This window comes from Microtus ochrogaster, chromosome 5 (genome assembly GCF_000317375.1).
Source record: "Microtus ochrogaster isolate Prairie Vole_2 chromosome 5, MicOch1.0, whole genome shotgun sequence".
Classification (NCBI taxonomy): Eukaryota; Metazoa; Chordata; class Mammalia; order Rodentia; family Cricetidae; genus Microtus; species Microtus ochrogaster.
Window position 1 is genome coordinate 32,581,002 of NC_022012.1, and position 17,265 is coordinate 32,598,266.

At 35.9% G+C, this 17,265-nt stretch overlaps 2 protein-coding genes across 2 annotated transcripts; one reads left to right on the plus strand and one right to left on the minus strand.

Annotated features, from left to right (window-relative positions):
• Positions 1 to 7,259: 7,259 nt before the first annotated feature.
• LOC101983763 (olfactory receptor 145-like) lies at positions 7,260 to 8,213 on the minus strand. Its single transcript, XM_005347092.2, has one exon. It carries the CDS (start codon positions 8,190 to 8,192, stop codon positions 7,260 to 7,262), a length of 933 nt encoding a protein of 310 aa, XP_005347149.1. The 5' UTR covers positions 8,193 to 8,213.
• A 2,902-nt stretch (positions 8,214 to 11,115) lies between these two features.
• On the plus strand, positions 11,116 to 16,520 carry LOC101984055 (olfactory receptor 8B8-like). The gene is made up of 2 exons (XM_005347093.2): positions 11,116 to 11,129; positions 15,578 to 16,520. The coding sequence occupies exon 2, from the start codon at positions 15,582 to 15,584 to the stop codon at positions 16,518 to 16,520; it is 939 nt and encodes a 312-aa protein (XP_005347150.1). The 5' UTR covers positions 11,116 to 11,129; positions 15,578 to 15,581.
• The last annotated feature ends 745 nt before the right edge of the window (positions 16,521 to 17,265 follow it).

Sequence of the window (17,265 nt, forward strand, 5' to 3'; positions counted from 1 at the left end):
AAAAGTATATGCTCAACTATGTTCATAGCAGCATTGTTCGTAATAGCCAGAACCTGGAAACAACCTAGATGCCCTTCAATAGAAGAATGGATAAAGAAAGTATGGAATATATACATATTAGAGTAGTACTCAGCAGTAAAAAACAAGGACTTCTTGAAGTTTGCGTACAAATGGATGGAAATATAAAAATATTCTTAAACTGGAGATAAAACTTAGAAGGAATGCTCAACCCACCCTGGCTACATTATGTTCATTATGTGGCTAAATTTCTCCCTTTCACTACCCATCCTAGTACATTTAACTGTTTTTTGTTTTTTTTTTTTTTTTTTTTTTTTTTTTTTTTTTTTTATGCATCCAGCCACAGACCTCTGCTAATAGCTGTATAGGTCAATACCACTCTCATTTACCCCAGTACTGATGTCTTACTAACATCTCTTGTTCAAAGTCTCTCCTGCCCAGTGGAAAAGTATTCTTTGATTACTTAAGATCAGGAGGAAATTCTTGTTTTCCTTCATTAATTTCAGTCTCATAATGACATGAAAAAAGACAAAAGGTTTGTTTTATAATTGCATCATACATACATATTCCAGTACACCATGCTATATGTCAGGCTTCTCTTTGTGATTATATTTTCTGACCATTCAATAAATTGAAAAAATTAAATTAAAAAATACAACATTTTCTAAGAAGAAAAGGTAGGCTACATAGCTGTTTGTTAGTTTGTTTAATCTTCTTCAAGAATACAACCATGATATGAAGCTGGCAAACTTAGAATATGTCTTCTCATGTCTTCATTCTTGGAAACTGAATATGTTACCGTTATCTCTGTAGGCCCAGCATTTTATTTTTTTTAATATTCTGATATATAGACAGGCTGCAGCTGCACACAGCAGACCAAGAGGTGAGTGATCAGCCAGCCAGCTGGATATCACACTTGCTAGGCCTTTGGAACCAGGGCAAATCACTGAACTCCTCTCCCACCAGCCCCAGATTCACTACCCAGCCAGGAGGCAAGCTTCCTGCAGGTAGGCTGCTTCACCCCCCTCCCACCATTGATCTGATCCTGTAATCTACAAAGCCTACTCTGTCCCCTAACCCAACCATCCTCTGTGACCTCAAAGGAATTCTAAACCACAGGCTGCAATACACACAGCAGACCAAGAGGTGGTTAATTAGCCAACCAGCTGGAAACTCTATTCTCCAGGCCCTTGGTACTGGGGCAAAAACCCCAGGCCTCTCTCCCACCTGCCTAGGCTTTACTAGCCAGTCAGCATACAATCTTCCTGTAGATAGGCTGCCCCAATCCCACCTATCTATCTGTAAGCTAGAAGGCCCACTCTGTCCCCACACCCATGCATCCCACACTACCTCAGAGGAACTCTGAACCACAGGCTGCAAATGCGCACAGAAGACCAAGAAAGTGGGCCAAGAAAGACCTCAGTGGCTCTCTGAGACACAGACAGTGACTGCACAGAGTAAACCAAGAGGAACTCCCTAAGACACAGACAGCAACTGCAAGGATTAGACCAAGAGGCAAAGACACTTCTGGCAAAAGTTAAAGGAAGAGATGGGTAGGCACCAATGTAAAAATTAATTCAACAACCTAAAATACAACATGGTAATGAAAGAACCAGGTGGTCATATGTAGGGAGAGGTTGCTCATTTGTTCTCGGCCACTTAGCCTCAAAATATTTACACAGAAACTCTATTAATTAAATCACTGCTTGGCTCATTAGTTCTAGCTTTTTTTTTTGTTGTTAACTCTTACATATCAATTTAACCCATTTCTATTAATCTGTATATCACAAAGTCGTGGCATCTCAGCAAAGTTTCAACAAGTCTATATGGAGTGGAGGTGCCATGGTATCTCCCTGATTCTGCCCTTCTTCCACACAGCATGCAGACTGCTTTCCCCACCTAGCTCAGTTCTTCTCTGCCACAGGTTCAAAGCAGTTCTTTATTCATAAAAGCAACACATTGACAGAAGGACCTCCCATACCAGTCATACAACAGGAATGTTATGCCCAGTCTGTGGGGACACCAAAAGACCACCAGGGAGACCAACTCACCAAAACGCAAAAGCTAGGTTTATTGGGTGCACATCACAAGCCGGCAGGGAAAACATCAGTGCAGCACTAAGAAGAGGTATACCACTCTTCTAGAGGACATTATTTAAAGACAACACCCAGAAAAGTTACATTAACAGAGTGTGGGGTGAAGGATTCAACACTGATTGGCTCATATCTAGGGACTTTTCCAAAATTTTATTTTCAGACCTTACCTGCAGCTTGTCAAATATTTTTATCAGCTGACATTCAGGTAGGGACATTCTGTACTTTCCCAGATGGCTTCCCCATTGCTTTTGCCCCAAGCCATTTCTGAGGACTGGATTTTTTTGGGGGGGCGATAGCTTACACAAGATGGAGGTTGAGGAAAAAATGGGGAAATTTTAGTTTTTTAAGGAAACCTGACTATACTAAACCAGAAGAAGCAGAAGAAAGTGAACTTAAATATAACTTTATGAAGATGATAGAGAGACCTTTAAACAGGAAATGAAAAATTCCCTTAAAGAAATGGAGGAAAAGAAACAAAAAATTGGAAATCAATAAATCTCTTAAAGAAACTCAAGAAAACCTGGAAACAACAAATAGTAAACAGTTCAAGACTTAAAAACTGAAATAGAAACAATAAAAAAAAAAGCACCAACCAAAGGGAAATCTGAGTAAATGAAAGAAAACTACCAATGTAAGCAAAACCAACAGAATATAAGAGATGGGAGAGAAAATCTCAAATGTTGAAAATACTATAGAGAAAATAGATTCATAAGTCAAAGAAAACATTAAATCAAACAAATTGACAACACAAAACAACTAGGAAATCTGGAACAGCATGGAAAGACCAAACCTAAGAAAAACAGGAATATAGAAATAGAAGGAGAAGAGCTCCAACCAAAAACGCAGAAAATATATTCAACAAATCATAAAAATATTTTCAAACCCAAAGAAGAATATTGCTATGAAGGTACAAAAAGCTTATAGAACATGAAATAGAAAAGACCAAACTAAAAAAAAAAACAATTTACTTTTTACCATGCCATAATTAAAACACAAAATATACAGAAAATAGAAAAAATATTAAGAATTGCATAGGAAAAAGGCCAAATAACATATAAAGGAAGAACTATCAGAATTAAGCCTAACTTTTCAATGGAAACCATGAAAGCCAGAAGTTCCTGGGCAATTGTGCTGCAGGCACTAAGAAACCAGTGATACAAGCCCAAACTACAATACCCAACAAAGCCTTGAATCATCATTAATGGAGGAAACAAGATGTTCCATGACAAAACCAAATTTAACCAAATTTAAACAATACCTACACACAAACCCAACCTTAAAGAAATTACTAGAAGGAAAACTCCAACCCAAAGAACCTAACTGCACCAACACACACACACACACACACACACACACACACACACACACACACGCAACATATAACCTCACACCAAAAAATGACAGGAATTAACAATCACTGGTCATTAGTATCTCTTAATATCAATGAACTTAACTCACCTGTAAAAAGATGCAGGCTAAAAGAATGGATACAAAAGTGGGATCCATTGTTCTGCTATATACAAGAAACAACCTCAACCTTCAAGACAACCATTACCTCAGAGTAAAGAGTTGAGAAAAGATTTTCCAATAAAATGGACCCAAGAAACAAATGGGAGCAGTACTGGTTGTGGGAGCTTTGGGGAGCCTTTGGTTATAAGGCTCATTTAGATTACTAGCTACCTCCAGTCTTGGCTGTAAGTACTTGATATGCTCTGGCCCAAAAGATAACACAGACAATTAGGCAGTTAATCATTTTCAATTCTCAGCTTTCTGGAGAGAAGAGTAGGCTTTTCATCTTTGCCATAGGAAAAACAATTCTGTGTGTTTAACATTCCCGATTTCTATGGAGTTCTGTAGGTCCAAGGACCTTTGTGTTGTATTCCCAAAAGATTAAAAAGAGGTTTTACAAGACTCATATTTCCTCTATTGTGATTCAAAAGACATAAAGTTAGTTTTCATTACAGCATGTATATGTATCTCAAGTTTCCATAAAAATTATTATTTGAAAATATTGAAAATTTAATAATACAATAAATATTAAAAATAATAAGTAGAATAAACTGTCACTGCAGAAAAATTCTAAATTAATACAAACTATCTTTGTGCTCAAAAGGCACCAGACACATATCTGTAGACAAATCTACCTCCTGGTTATCTGTTTCATTGGGAATAGAAACCACATTTATGGGCTATACAACTCAAAACTATTCTACCCTGTCATCCAGAATACCACATTTTTTGTGTGCACTCACCATTTTCCTGTCTTCCACAGCATGTATTTTGAGATATTTGTCCACTTATTAAGTGATATTAAATGGTGTACACCCTGAAAATATTATTCCAACCTGTTACACTTTAAAATGTTTTATTGATACAAAGTACTCAGTTTTATGAATTTTATTAACCTCTTTTTCTTCCTGGTTTAATGTCTTATGAAAGATCACTTTTAATTTACCCAAAATTATTTTCTAAAGATTTGTAGTTTAAGTTTTTGTGGCTTCATAGAAAGAATTAGGAAATGGTCCTTCAATGTATTTCTTATGGAATACTTTGAGGAACAAGAGTGTTCGTTTTTCTTTCTATATTTGGTAGAATTCTGCACTGAATTTGAGTGACAGAAGACTTTTTTATTTGAGAGAATTTTAATTATGACTTTAATTTCAACATGAGTTATGGGTTTAACTTGATTATTTGTTGCTAATGGACAGAAACTGAAAATCGCCTGGCCACTTTGTGAAGTATCTAATTTAACAATAACAATGATATAACATGTATACATAAATATATTCTAAAGAGTTGAACAGTTATGAACAGAAAATGGATAGTGTTCATAGGATTATCATCTTAATGTATTAAACCCAAGTATGTATCATTAAATGAATGAATAAACAAATTGTGGTATATAGATTCATATATTAGAATTTTATTCTGGCTTTTAAACAATAAATACTGCAATATTGTTTTATATGTATTAACTTTGAAAATATATTGCTATATATAATGAGAAAATACAACACATATTATTTAACTTTAGAAATAAAATTATAATATTCATCTTTGTTACAGGTTGGTAGTGGATCGGAGCTGAATTTTAAGAATTTACTCCAAATTAATATAAATTTTATTTGATTCATGATCATAAACATAGAAATTATAAAATGATAATGTCTTACAAGTTTATATATTAAGTATCACAATTTTCTATTTACAATTTGATCAAGAGAGTTCTCCTTTCCTCATATCCTGGCAAAAAAAAAAATTTGGTTCCTTTTTCTCCTTTCTTTCTTTCTTTCTTTCTTTCTTTCTTTCTTTCTTTCTTTCTTTCTTTCTTTCTTTCTTTCCTTCTGTCTTTTCTTCCTTCTATCTTTGTTGTGTTTTTTTTGTTTTTCTTAGTTGTAGCCTAGTTTCTTAAAACTGTGACATTCAAGTCTCTTAAGAGCATCTCTTGTATTAAAAGACCATTTCCAATGCTTAAAACTGCTTACTTTTTTATGTCGTAAGCCTTCCAATCTGCTTGACCTGGTCAAGGTGGTTTCAATACTAACTCTTCAATAATAATTACTTAAAAATTCAATTAATCAAATTTAGAGTTTTGTCAGGAAATTGTCTTAAGGTTTTGTGAGACAGGATTTTTCTGTGTAGCCTTGGCTGTCCTGGAACTCACTGTGTAGATAAGGCTGGCCTTGATCCTGGAGATCCACCTGCCTCATCCTCCCAAGTGCTGAGATCAAAGGCATATGCGATCCCCACCCATCAGGACTGTCATATTCCTACCAAAGCAGAAGTCAATATTTCTTCAGTAAGTAGAAACATTTACCTCTGTTGATGGGCTGGGCTTCAGAACTGATGCCCCAACAAGCCAGGCCAAGCCATTGATCTTCCAAACCCAATTAACAAATACATATTAGAACACTATAACAATTGATAAAGAGTCCATGAAGGGGAGCTGGGAGGGATATATAGAAGGGATTGGAGGGCATAATATCAAAATAAACAGAAACAGCCAAATTAATAGTAAAATGAAGCAAGTTTGGGAAGATAGACAAAAAGTTTTAGTGACACTTGTTCCACAAATTCATTTTCAGGGGAACATGACATGATAATATAGAAAAGTTTAAACATGAGGCAAGAAACATGCATGCCTAAGCAACCTGGCTAAGGTGTGATCCTACCTACCATAGTCTAAACTCTAAGTCTCACTTTAAAATGATATGAAAATTGTTCATCTTTCTACATGAGACAATTCCTCTTCTGGCAGACAAAATATCTCCAATATTTCTATTTTTTACTCTCCAAGCAGGAGTTTACTAGAGAAACAAACATTTATTGTAGTCTATTCTGACAGAATTCTGATAGCCAGAGAATTAAGGACAGGTGTCTGCTTAGAATGCATTCAAAGGGTGGCCTGGAAATCTTAATTCTTCTGTCCCTACATATTTAGCATCCCTGATAGGCAGGTTGGGCGTATTGCCTATGAATCTTATCAAAGGTTAATTATATGATTTCTAATGTAACTCTCAGATGGGATGGCTTCAGTGTAATTATCTTTTCTTCATATTTTCTATAATGTCATTCAAACAATTAACAACAACAAAAAGATTATGTAATTCCCAACTATGAAGTGCCGCAGACTTGGCTTTCTGCTTTTGCAAAGAACCTGAAAATATGTGATGGAACTGCTAAGTAACTTAACTCTGTTGTTTCTTATAAAATGTCTCAGACATTAAAAATGAATGTGTGACATACTTTTTGCACTTGCAATAGTCAAGTCACTAATAGTGTTATGTATCAATCACTAACATTTGAAAGTAATATATTCATGCCCAGGAGAGGATGAAAAAAGCAATTGCACATGTCAGACTACTCTTTCATTTCATCTGCTGCCATGACTGTAGTTTCCCAAGGGCATTCTTCAGCCTAGATTTATTTGCAAAGAGAGAGTAGTAGTCTTTATATTATAGGGTAAAGTATATAGTGATAATTAATAAAGCATACCTTAAAATGAAGAGGATGAAAATAATGCAACTTCAAATGTATGAACCAATGGCAGAAAGAAATGTGACAATAAGGCTGCACTCAAAAAGCAATAGGCACTGATAATTTTTCTGAGGTTTAACTACATACAAAGTATACATTGAATTCTGATCAAAACATTCTCCTATTAAGGGATTTCCTCAGGGCAACTTTAACATCTTTGTTCCTCAAACTGTAGATTAATGGATTCATCATGGGAATTATGATAGTATAGAAGATTGAAGAAATTTTCCCCTCATTCATAGACCCAGTTGAGGAGGGCTGAAGATACATAAATGTGCTTGATCCAAAAAATAGAGAAACAGCAAATAAATGGGAACTGCAGGTACTGAATGCTTTGTACTTGCTCTCGGCAGACCTCACTTGGAATATGGTACAAAGAATGAAGGCATAAGAGATTATAATGATGGCAGTAGGAACAACAATGTCCTTCCCTGCTACAATGAACAGCTCCATCTCATTGGCATAGGTGTCGGTGCAAGAGAGCTGCAACAAAGGGAGGATGTCACAGAAATAGTGGTTGATGATGTTCGAATCACAGAATGTCAGTCTCAGCATGAATCCAGTATGGATCATGGCACCAGAAAATCCCATCAAGTATGAACCAAGCATCAGATAAAAACACACCGTAGGTGACATAGCAATTTTATACAAGAGTGGATTACAGATAGCCACATAACGATCATAGGCCATTGCTGTCAGTACATAATATTCAGAAATGGCAAAAAAGCAAAACAAGTAAAGCTGGGTCATGCACCCTGTGTAGGAGATAACATTTTTCTCCAGTAAGAAGTTCATCAACATTTTGGGTGTAATCACTGAAGAGTAACAGAGGTCTATGAGGGACAAGTTAAAGAGAAAAAAATACATGGGTGTGTGAAGGTGAGAATTCAGCACAATTAAAATGATCAAGGCCAAATTTCCTAATGTAGTTACCATATATATTGCTAGAAAGAGTAAGAAGAGGGGAATTTGGAGGCCAGGCTCTTCAGTTATCCCCAAAAGAATGAATTCCATCACCAAGGAGCCATTTGCTACAGCCATTGTTCTCCAAGAAAATCTGGGGAGACATAAAAGGCAAAATTATAGGAAAAAGCATAACTGACAATTATCTATGATAATCTTCAGGAATGTTCTGGGAATACACTGACCCACTTGAAAACATTGTGCCCACCTTTGATTTTACCATGATATGAAGTGGCATCCTTCCCTAGTAAATATATATAAAGCCTGTCTTTACCATTAGTGTTGGAAAACAAAGGCAGATAGATACCTGTGAGTGTAACATTAGCCTGTTCTACAGAGTTACACAATGATACCTCCCATCTATATATACAGACAAATATACTTGCAAATAAACACACACAATCTCTCAAGTAGTCTACATAAATGGTCTATGCATTCTCATTTTAAAATGACTGAAAAATCAAGAGAAATAGTACAAACATGTAGCTACCTAACACTGGCCCCAGTTTGTGTTCTATGACGTACAAATCAAGAGAATTGTTTCTACATGAAGCAAAAGAGCCAGAATCTAAGAACAGTTAATATACTCAGGAACATTCACGATCTGGAAAAATTTTAGATCTGTCATGGAAAAGTAACTTGTTAAATAAGGCACTGGAACTTAAATGTCTACTGGATCTCTGGATGATAGTAATTCACCCTTCTCAAATATTCTTCTTTGAATTTTACTTTAATCATAGGTCTGTCCTGAAGAGAGAGAAAGGTGAAAAACATGGATCCTTGGACTAGTCTCAATCTGAACATACTGGACAAACAAAAAAGGCCACACACTCCAGGGGAAAGCCTGCATAATCTTCCCTGAATGTGAAATTAGAAATGGGTCTATTCATATGAGGAAAAAGAAGAATGTTTATTGTTGAAACCCATAGGAAAATAAAACAGTTGAGACTTGGCCAAGTTGAAGAATGCTCAATTATGAAACAAAAATGTTTCTTGATTTCAAATGTTCAACAATGTTAAAAAGTTAACAGTGCTATATTTTATACCTGAATTTGTACAAACGTTTTCACTTTATATATACACATTGATCTCTACAAAAACACACAAACTTGTACAAAGAACATATATAAATTAGCGTCATCATTGGGTCATTTCAACAATGCATTTCTTGGTAAAAGCTAAGAATTTTATGACATATATATATTATTTTGCACATTAGTAATAATTCAATAAATATGTTAAATAAAAATAAAAATACTTTTTAAAACTTACCTTACTTAGAAGAGAAAAATGAGCAGATTCACTGTAATTATTATTTACTTGTTTTGTTTTAGGAAGTCAGTAACAGGCCAAATTCTATGAGAATGCTGACAAACAATATTTTCATGCATTTCACAGACATTTTTCTGAATTATTATCCATAGGTTGTAATAATAATTTGTAATTCAGTAGAATAATACGAGGAAAACAAACCAATTTTCTTTCATCATATTTTTCGTTTTAAACCCCAGGTTCTATAGGATTTAATTCATAGCTCCCTCTCAGAATACTCAGGCTTTCTCAGGCTCTTCCAAAGAATTGAAAACAGATATAAAAAAGAACTGAAGTGATAGTTTGTACATGCTAGATCAATATGTATTCTTATTGCCTTGGAGATTCAATCAACACCTACCCTGGTCTTTTGGGATTGTATATCCTCAGCACTTGAGTCAAAATTAAACGCCCTTCTTCTAATCACATACTTGACAGAAATCCATGGCTGTTTCTTTCCCTCATACCAGATTGTCACAGAACAGTTCCACATAAGTGACCCAATGGCTTTCTTATCTTATCATAACAATTGTGCCAGGAGTATAATAATGCTTCAGTTTAATATCCCCTGATAATTTTTCCAAATCATTTTTAATATGTGCTATTTTTGTTGGTTGTTCTAGGTATGTATCTTAAGTCTTCATGGGTATTATATGAAAGTTAAACATACAAATACTTTCCTCAGCCCACTAAAATTAAATGTTACATGTATATAGGCATCAAATTTATGCCAATATCTTAGCATATTCCGTAAAATCTACTAGAAGTTGCACCAGGCCTGGGGTAGTGACAGGTTTCTGTAGTTGTAGCAAGTAAATTTTTAATTCCAGGCATATAAGACACTTCCAACTAATTCTCGGCCAAATATTGAAAGAATGTACCTCAAAACACAAATGGGAAAAATAAATATAGAGTAAAAATTGAATCATTTGGTTGTCTCCATTCTGTAATAAAAATTACTAAAGTATATGTGCAAAAATCCAGAGAATGTTTAATTTGCACTTAATGAACCATAAAACATGATTGCTGATTTTAAAGATTAGTTCCAAATAAAATTATAGATAAACTCTAAATAAATCTTTATTTTTCAAAGGTTCACTACATGAATTAAATACTGGCACACCACATGTAGCCACCTTTGCTTTAGAACCATCTGTAAAGTTTCAACATGTAAACTAAATTATTTAATGACATTGGATTACTTTTCTTTCTTTTTATTAAGAATTTCCACCTCCTCCCCTCCTCCCATTTCCCTCCTCCTTCCACCTACATATCCCCGTCCCTCTCCAGTCCAAAGAGCAGTCAGGGTTCCCTGCCCCGTGGGAAGTCCAAGGTCCTCCCCCTATATCCAGGTCTAGGAAGGTGAACATCCAAACAGACTAGGCTCCCACAAAGCCAGTACATGCAGTAGAATCAAAACCCAGTGCCATTGTCCTTGGCTTCTCAGTCAACCCTCATTGTCAACCACAATCAAAGAGTCCGGTTTGATCACATGCTCCACCAGTCCCAGTTCAGCTGGCCTTGGTGAGCTCCCATTAGATCAGCCCCACCGTCTTAGTGGGTGGGCGCACCCCTCGCGGACCTGATTCTTTTGCTCATGTTCTCCCTCCTTCTGCTCCTTATTTAGACCTTGGGAGCTCAGTCCAGTGCTCCAATGTGGGTCTCTGTCTCTATCTCCATCCATCACCAGATGAAGGTTCTATGGTGTTAAGCAAGATATTCATCAGTGTGGCTATAGGATAGGGCCAGTTCAGGCACCCTCTCCTCAGTTGCCCAAGGAACAAGCTGGGGACATCTCCTTGGATACCTGGGAACCCCTCTAGAGTCAAGTCTCTTGCTAATCCCAAAATGGCTCCCTTAATTAAGATATATACTTCCCTGCTCCCATATCCACCCTTTCTCCATCCCAACCATCTTATTCCCCCAAGCTCTCCCCATCCTCACTTTTTCCCTTCTCTCTACTCCTCTCCTCTTACCCTCACCCCACCCCCACCCCCAAGATCCCAATTTTCGCCTGCCAATCTTGTCTCCTTCCAATATCTAGGAGGATAACTATATGTTTTTCTTTGGGTTCACCTTCTTATTTAGCTTCTCTAGGATTATGGATTATAGGCTCAATGTCCTTTATTTATAGCTATAATCCACTTATGAGTGAGTACATACCATATTCATCTTTTGGGGTCTGGGTTACCTCACTCAGGATAGTGTTTGCTATTTCCATCCATTTGCATGCAAAATACAAGATGTCATTGATTTTACCGCTGAGTAAAACTCTAGTGTGTACATATTCCACACTTTCTTTATCCAGTCTTCCATTGAGGGGCATCTAGGTTGTTTCCATATTCTGGCTAAGAAGGGGGGTGGGGATGGGGAGAGCTTAGGGAAATAAGATGGTTGGGATGGAAGAAGGGTGGATATGGAAGCAGGGAAGTATATATCTTAATTAAGGGAGCCATTTTAGGGTTGGCAAGAGACTTGACTCTAGAGGGGTCCCCAGGTGTCCATAGATATGTCCCCAGCTAGATCCTTGGACTGCTGAGGAGTGGGAGCCTGAAATGGCCCTATCCTATAGTCATTCTGATGAATATCTTGCATATCACCCTAGAACCTTCATCTAGTGATGGATGAAGCTAGAGACATATCCTACTGCATGAACTGGCTTTGTGGGAACCTAGTCTGTTTGGATGCTCACCTTCATAGACCTGGATGGAGGGGGGAGAACTTTGGACTTCCCACAGGACAGGGAACCCTGACTGCTCTTTGGACTGGAGAGGGAGGGTGAAGGGAATGGGGGAGGGAGATGGGAAGAGGGGGAGGGAAATGGGAGGAGGTGGAAATTTTTAAGTAAAAATTTAAATAAAGCTATTAAATCAGATCCTTTACAAAAAACTATAAAAATAAAAAAGAAAGGACAATGCTTTGTCCATATTGGAGACTTAGATCGTTTTATGGTCTTCTGAGCACCTCTAAATGACTTTCCACAGTGTGCACAGCTTGTCTGATAGGCTCAGGCATACTCTACTTCATGGCTACTGCTTTCCCTAGCAGTCATCCCATAGTTCTTGTAGGGTGCACTTCACCAATAGCCTCTCTTGTGCTTTTTCCATAGTGCAAAACCTCAATGTCTCTGTATGACTCCTTCTATCCTAGGGCTTCAACTGCTGCACCTTCAACAATAGTCTCTTCTGGACTCTTACAGAGCCATCCATGAGCTCTAATATTTGGTTGTCCAGTACAAAGTACACAAGAACAAAAAGATTCTACAGGTTGTAATTATATGGGTGTGTGCGCATGCATGCATGCGCTCGTGTGTGTGTGTGTGTGTGTGTGTGTGTGTTTGAGAGAGAGAGAGAGAGAGAGAGAGAGAGAGAGAGAGAGAGAGAGAGAGAATAATAATCTGGCAAGAAGTGGTTATCAGTTTGAGAAAGAGGGTGTAACATGGAAGGAGTTGGCAGAAGTACATTTTAAGGGAGACACTGTAGGGAGGAAAGAAAATGGGAAAAGTAATGTAGTTATATTTTAATTAAAATCTTTCCTCAAAGGAAACACATTGTTAAATAAAAAATTGTCATATTGGATGCCTGGGCATATAACCCAGTCATAGAAGGAGCATATTAAAGAAATTGAGTTTGACCCAGAATACTATAAACAAATAACTACAAACAATAGAAAAATTAATTTAAAAGTATTTTGAAAAATATCAGTGAGTTCCTTCCCTTAAATGTATTAATATACTGCTGGAAAGAAAATGTCGATGAAGTAATATGAAAACATGGGGACAGACTTTGAAGCATTACCAATTTCCTTTAATAAATAAAATATATTGGAAGACTGAAGTTCACTATTGCTCATGACTGGACAATCCCTGAAGAGAAGACCAGACCAGATTAAAGTTTTGAGTCCCCAGGGAACTAAAGAGATGCAATTGCCCAGTATATAAATGCAATTGCCTCATTTTCTGTCTATATTGAACATCTCTTCTCTTGGAAGACAAAACTCTTTACCTAACTTTCTCATAGTAAAAGGTACATTAGACATTTAAATCCATGAAACTCTGTTTTCAGGGGGGAGGCTCATAAACTGTCATTTGTAATAATAAGAAAGGGTATTTCAATTTCCTATGCTTCAGAAGATTAATAATTTTCTTATATGTTAGGATTAGTAGCTCAAAAAGATATCCTGGGATATGAGAGGTTATTTTATTCTGTATTATTTTATAATTAAAGGAATTGAAGAGTCATAGAAAAATATGACACTTATAGAGTGATAGGAGTGAATTTCAGATCTAAGGAAACATCAAAGTTTTCTCTTATATGAATGGTAAGTTTTCAATTAATAATTTCAATTAGCAATTCATACTGATTATTGTGCTTTTTATTTACCAACTTTATTGATGTACCACTAACATTTAAAATGATATATATGACATTTAGACCATTATATTTTAACTAAAATATTCATTGTGAAATGACTCAAAAAATGAAGTTAATTCAAATATGCTTACCTGTTTATAAGATACTCTTTATGTATTTTTTGTGCACACATTCAGTGAGAAGATATTTGAAGATATGTTTTGTTAGTCAATCATAAATATATAATTTTAGCCATAGTCAACATGTTGAACATTAGAACCCAGTTATGTTACATTATTTGAAATTTTTAAATTTTGTTTTTTTATTAACATTCTTTTACACCAGCAACCAACATTCTACTCTTTGCTTATGTAAATATAAGACTGCAATTCAGGGTATATCATGAGCTGTTTCTGCCTCAGTGTCTTGTCTTTTATATTTGCATAATAGTCCCACTGATATGATGTACAGTGCTTTATGATACAAAGTTTTCTTTCCATCATTTTCTAAAATTCCGTGGCTTTCCTGGAAGCATCTTGAAGGTGATCAGAGAACATTCTGACTCTGAACAGAGTGTTTGCAGGGGTTTCAGCAGGAAATTTTCAACTCCGCAGGCATTTCTCACACTTAAGCATTTCTTTGTGACAGACAGTACCTTAATGTTCCCTAAAATCGGTTTTCCTGCTTCTAACTCTATTGAGTCCAATCTGGTGCCTCATCATCAGATTTTTATAATTTATATCTGTGTCAGGGAAGCTGTGGCAGGTTTCTATAACTTACAGCTTTGCAAGCAAAGGTGTGAAACCATGGTGGGTGAGTGCTGTATGAAATTTTCAAGGAAGATGTGAACCAGCTCAGATAGGGTACCAAAACTGGACTAAAGTAATGATTCTACTAAAGTATAATTGTAATAAACAATGAATTCTTTGGACTTACTGCATCATGGATGAAGTGTGTGACTCAGAGAGGTATAGATGACCCTAAACACTTCTACATCAGGGAAAAGTTTATCACAGGCTGGATTATGACGTCTCCAAAGCTGCAGAGGTGGAGTGCCCCTTTAGTTAACCTTCCACTCTACATAATGAGCATTTCAAAACACTGTGACAAACTGAGGCAAAATTACATACAGCTGAGAATTTAGCACAGCGTGAATAACTGGCATTTCATGTGATGTTCTGCTGAACCTCTCTACCTTCTTCTGTGAGGAGATGTCATGGCAGAAACTTGAGTATCATTCACAGGTAAGTGTAGCTTCTCTTAATAAGATATTAAAGACTATTGTATTTTGAAACCAGCACGCTACAACAAATAGATTAGGAGAACTCTATCTTGGTCAATCCTACTTCATCCTTCTCACCTGAATTTTCTAGAAGTTACATTAGAATATTGCAAATGGCAACACTGGGATCATCTTTGAGGGTGAAATTAGTGATTATCTGTTGTTTCTAATTTTTAAGATGCTAATATGGGATGTAAGACATTATAACTAATATGTAGCATGAAAGATTTCTCCAATGATTCTTTTTTGACACAGGATCTCTTTTAACCTGTGCTGAACTTTAACTTACTGCACAATCTAGGACAACTTCGGGTGCCTGTGTTTCCTGCGTCTACCTCTTGAGTGCTGAAATAACAGGCATGTACCACCATACTTGGCATGGAATTCTTTAATTTCATGCTGAGCATTTTCAGATATTGACAGCTTATACTTTATGTTTTGGGGAGAATCTACTGATAGAAGGTTTATTTTGTCCTCCAATTTTTCTATATTCTTTTCTCTCCACAATTCTCTTAGAGAAGAATGGTTCTGGCAAATGGCTCTACCGTGACTGAATTCATTCTTTTGGGATTAACAGATCAGCCAAGACTCCAAATACCTCTATTCTTACTGTTTCTGTTAATGTATATAATCACAGTATTGGGAAATTTGACTTTAATAATTTTAATTGTGTCAAATGTTCATCTACACACCCCCATGTATTTTTTCCTCTTTAATTTGTCCTTTGTAGATTTCTGTTATTCTTCTGTGATTACACCCAAAATGATGATGAATTTTGTACTACAGAAAAATCTCATATCTTATATGGGCTGTATGTCCCAACTCTACTTCTTTTGTTTTTTTATAATTTCTGAGTGTTATGTACTGATGTCAATGGCTTATGATCGGTATGTAGCTATCTGCAATCCACTCTTGTATAACACTACCATGTCCCCAAAGGTGTGTATTTATCTTATGCTCGGTTCATATTTGATGGGATTTTGTGATGCTATGATTCACACTGGTTGCATGCTCAGATTGACGTTCTGTGACGGAAACATCATCAACCACTATTTCTGTGATATCCTTCCTTTGCTGCAACTCTCCTGCACCAGCACCTATGTTAATGAAACGGAAATTTTCATTGTAGGGGGGAAAGACATAATTTTGCCTAGTGTTATCATCTTTGTCTCTTATGGCTTCATCCTCTCCAGCATCCTCCAAATAAAGTCCAATGTGGGCAGATCCAAGGCCTTTAGCACCTGCAGTTCCCACATAATTGCTGTGTCTCTGTTCTTTGGATCATGTGGATTTATGTACTTGAAACCCTCATCTGCTATATCAATTGATCAAGGAAAAATATCTTCTATTTTTTATACCATTGTCGTTCCAATGTTGAACCCCTTAATATATAGCTTGAGAAACAAAGATGTTAAAATTGCCCTAAGAAAGATCCTGAACAGGAAGAAGTTTCTTACATAGGTACAACATAGATATTTTAGGTGTTTCATACATATTTTTATATATGTATGAAACAGCTTTTATATAAAACTCATAGATATTTCCATCATTATTGTTCCTTATTAGCCTTTTGCGTGTTTATAAATACGAATAGTGAATGTTTTTTAATGTTATTATAAACAGTTTCTAAGAAAATAAGAATGAATCTGATTTTGAGTAAATCAACAATTGGTTGCCAACATGTCACTGAGAATAGTTCTATTTTCATTTGAAATGAATTCCAGATCAGGCGTTCTTTCTGTACCATTCTCTACCTTTCCTTTATGAGAGAAAAATATGTTGCTTTCAAATATGAGAATAAAATTGACACAGATCCTTCCTCATTCAGTTAAATACAGCATACCTTAAAACTGTAAATTCTGTGCAATAAATATTCTTGTGAGATGTATTACACTTACCTTGTGCAGGTAAAACAATGTTTATTACAATGTGAATATATATCTACTTTATAAACAGGATTCTGAAACTTAGAGAGATTGGCAGCTTCATTATCTCACACAGCTATTTATGGTAAAAAAATCAAGAAGAACTATCATTCATCAGAATTCAAGCCCACCATATTGTTTATTATACATTGTGTCTGCTTTTTGCAAATCAATTAAAACAGATTTAAATAATATTTCTACTCAATAATTTTATTTCTTTGTTTTATAAGTTTATTCACTAAAATAACTGTAACACTTCCAAGTTATTATTTGACTGTACT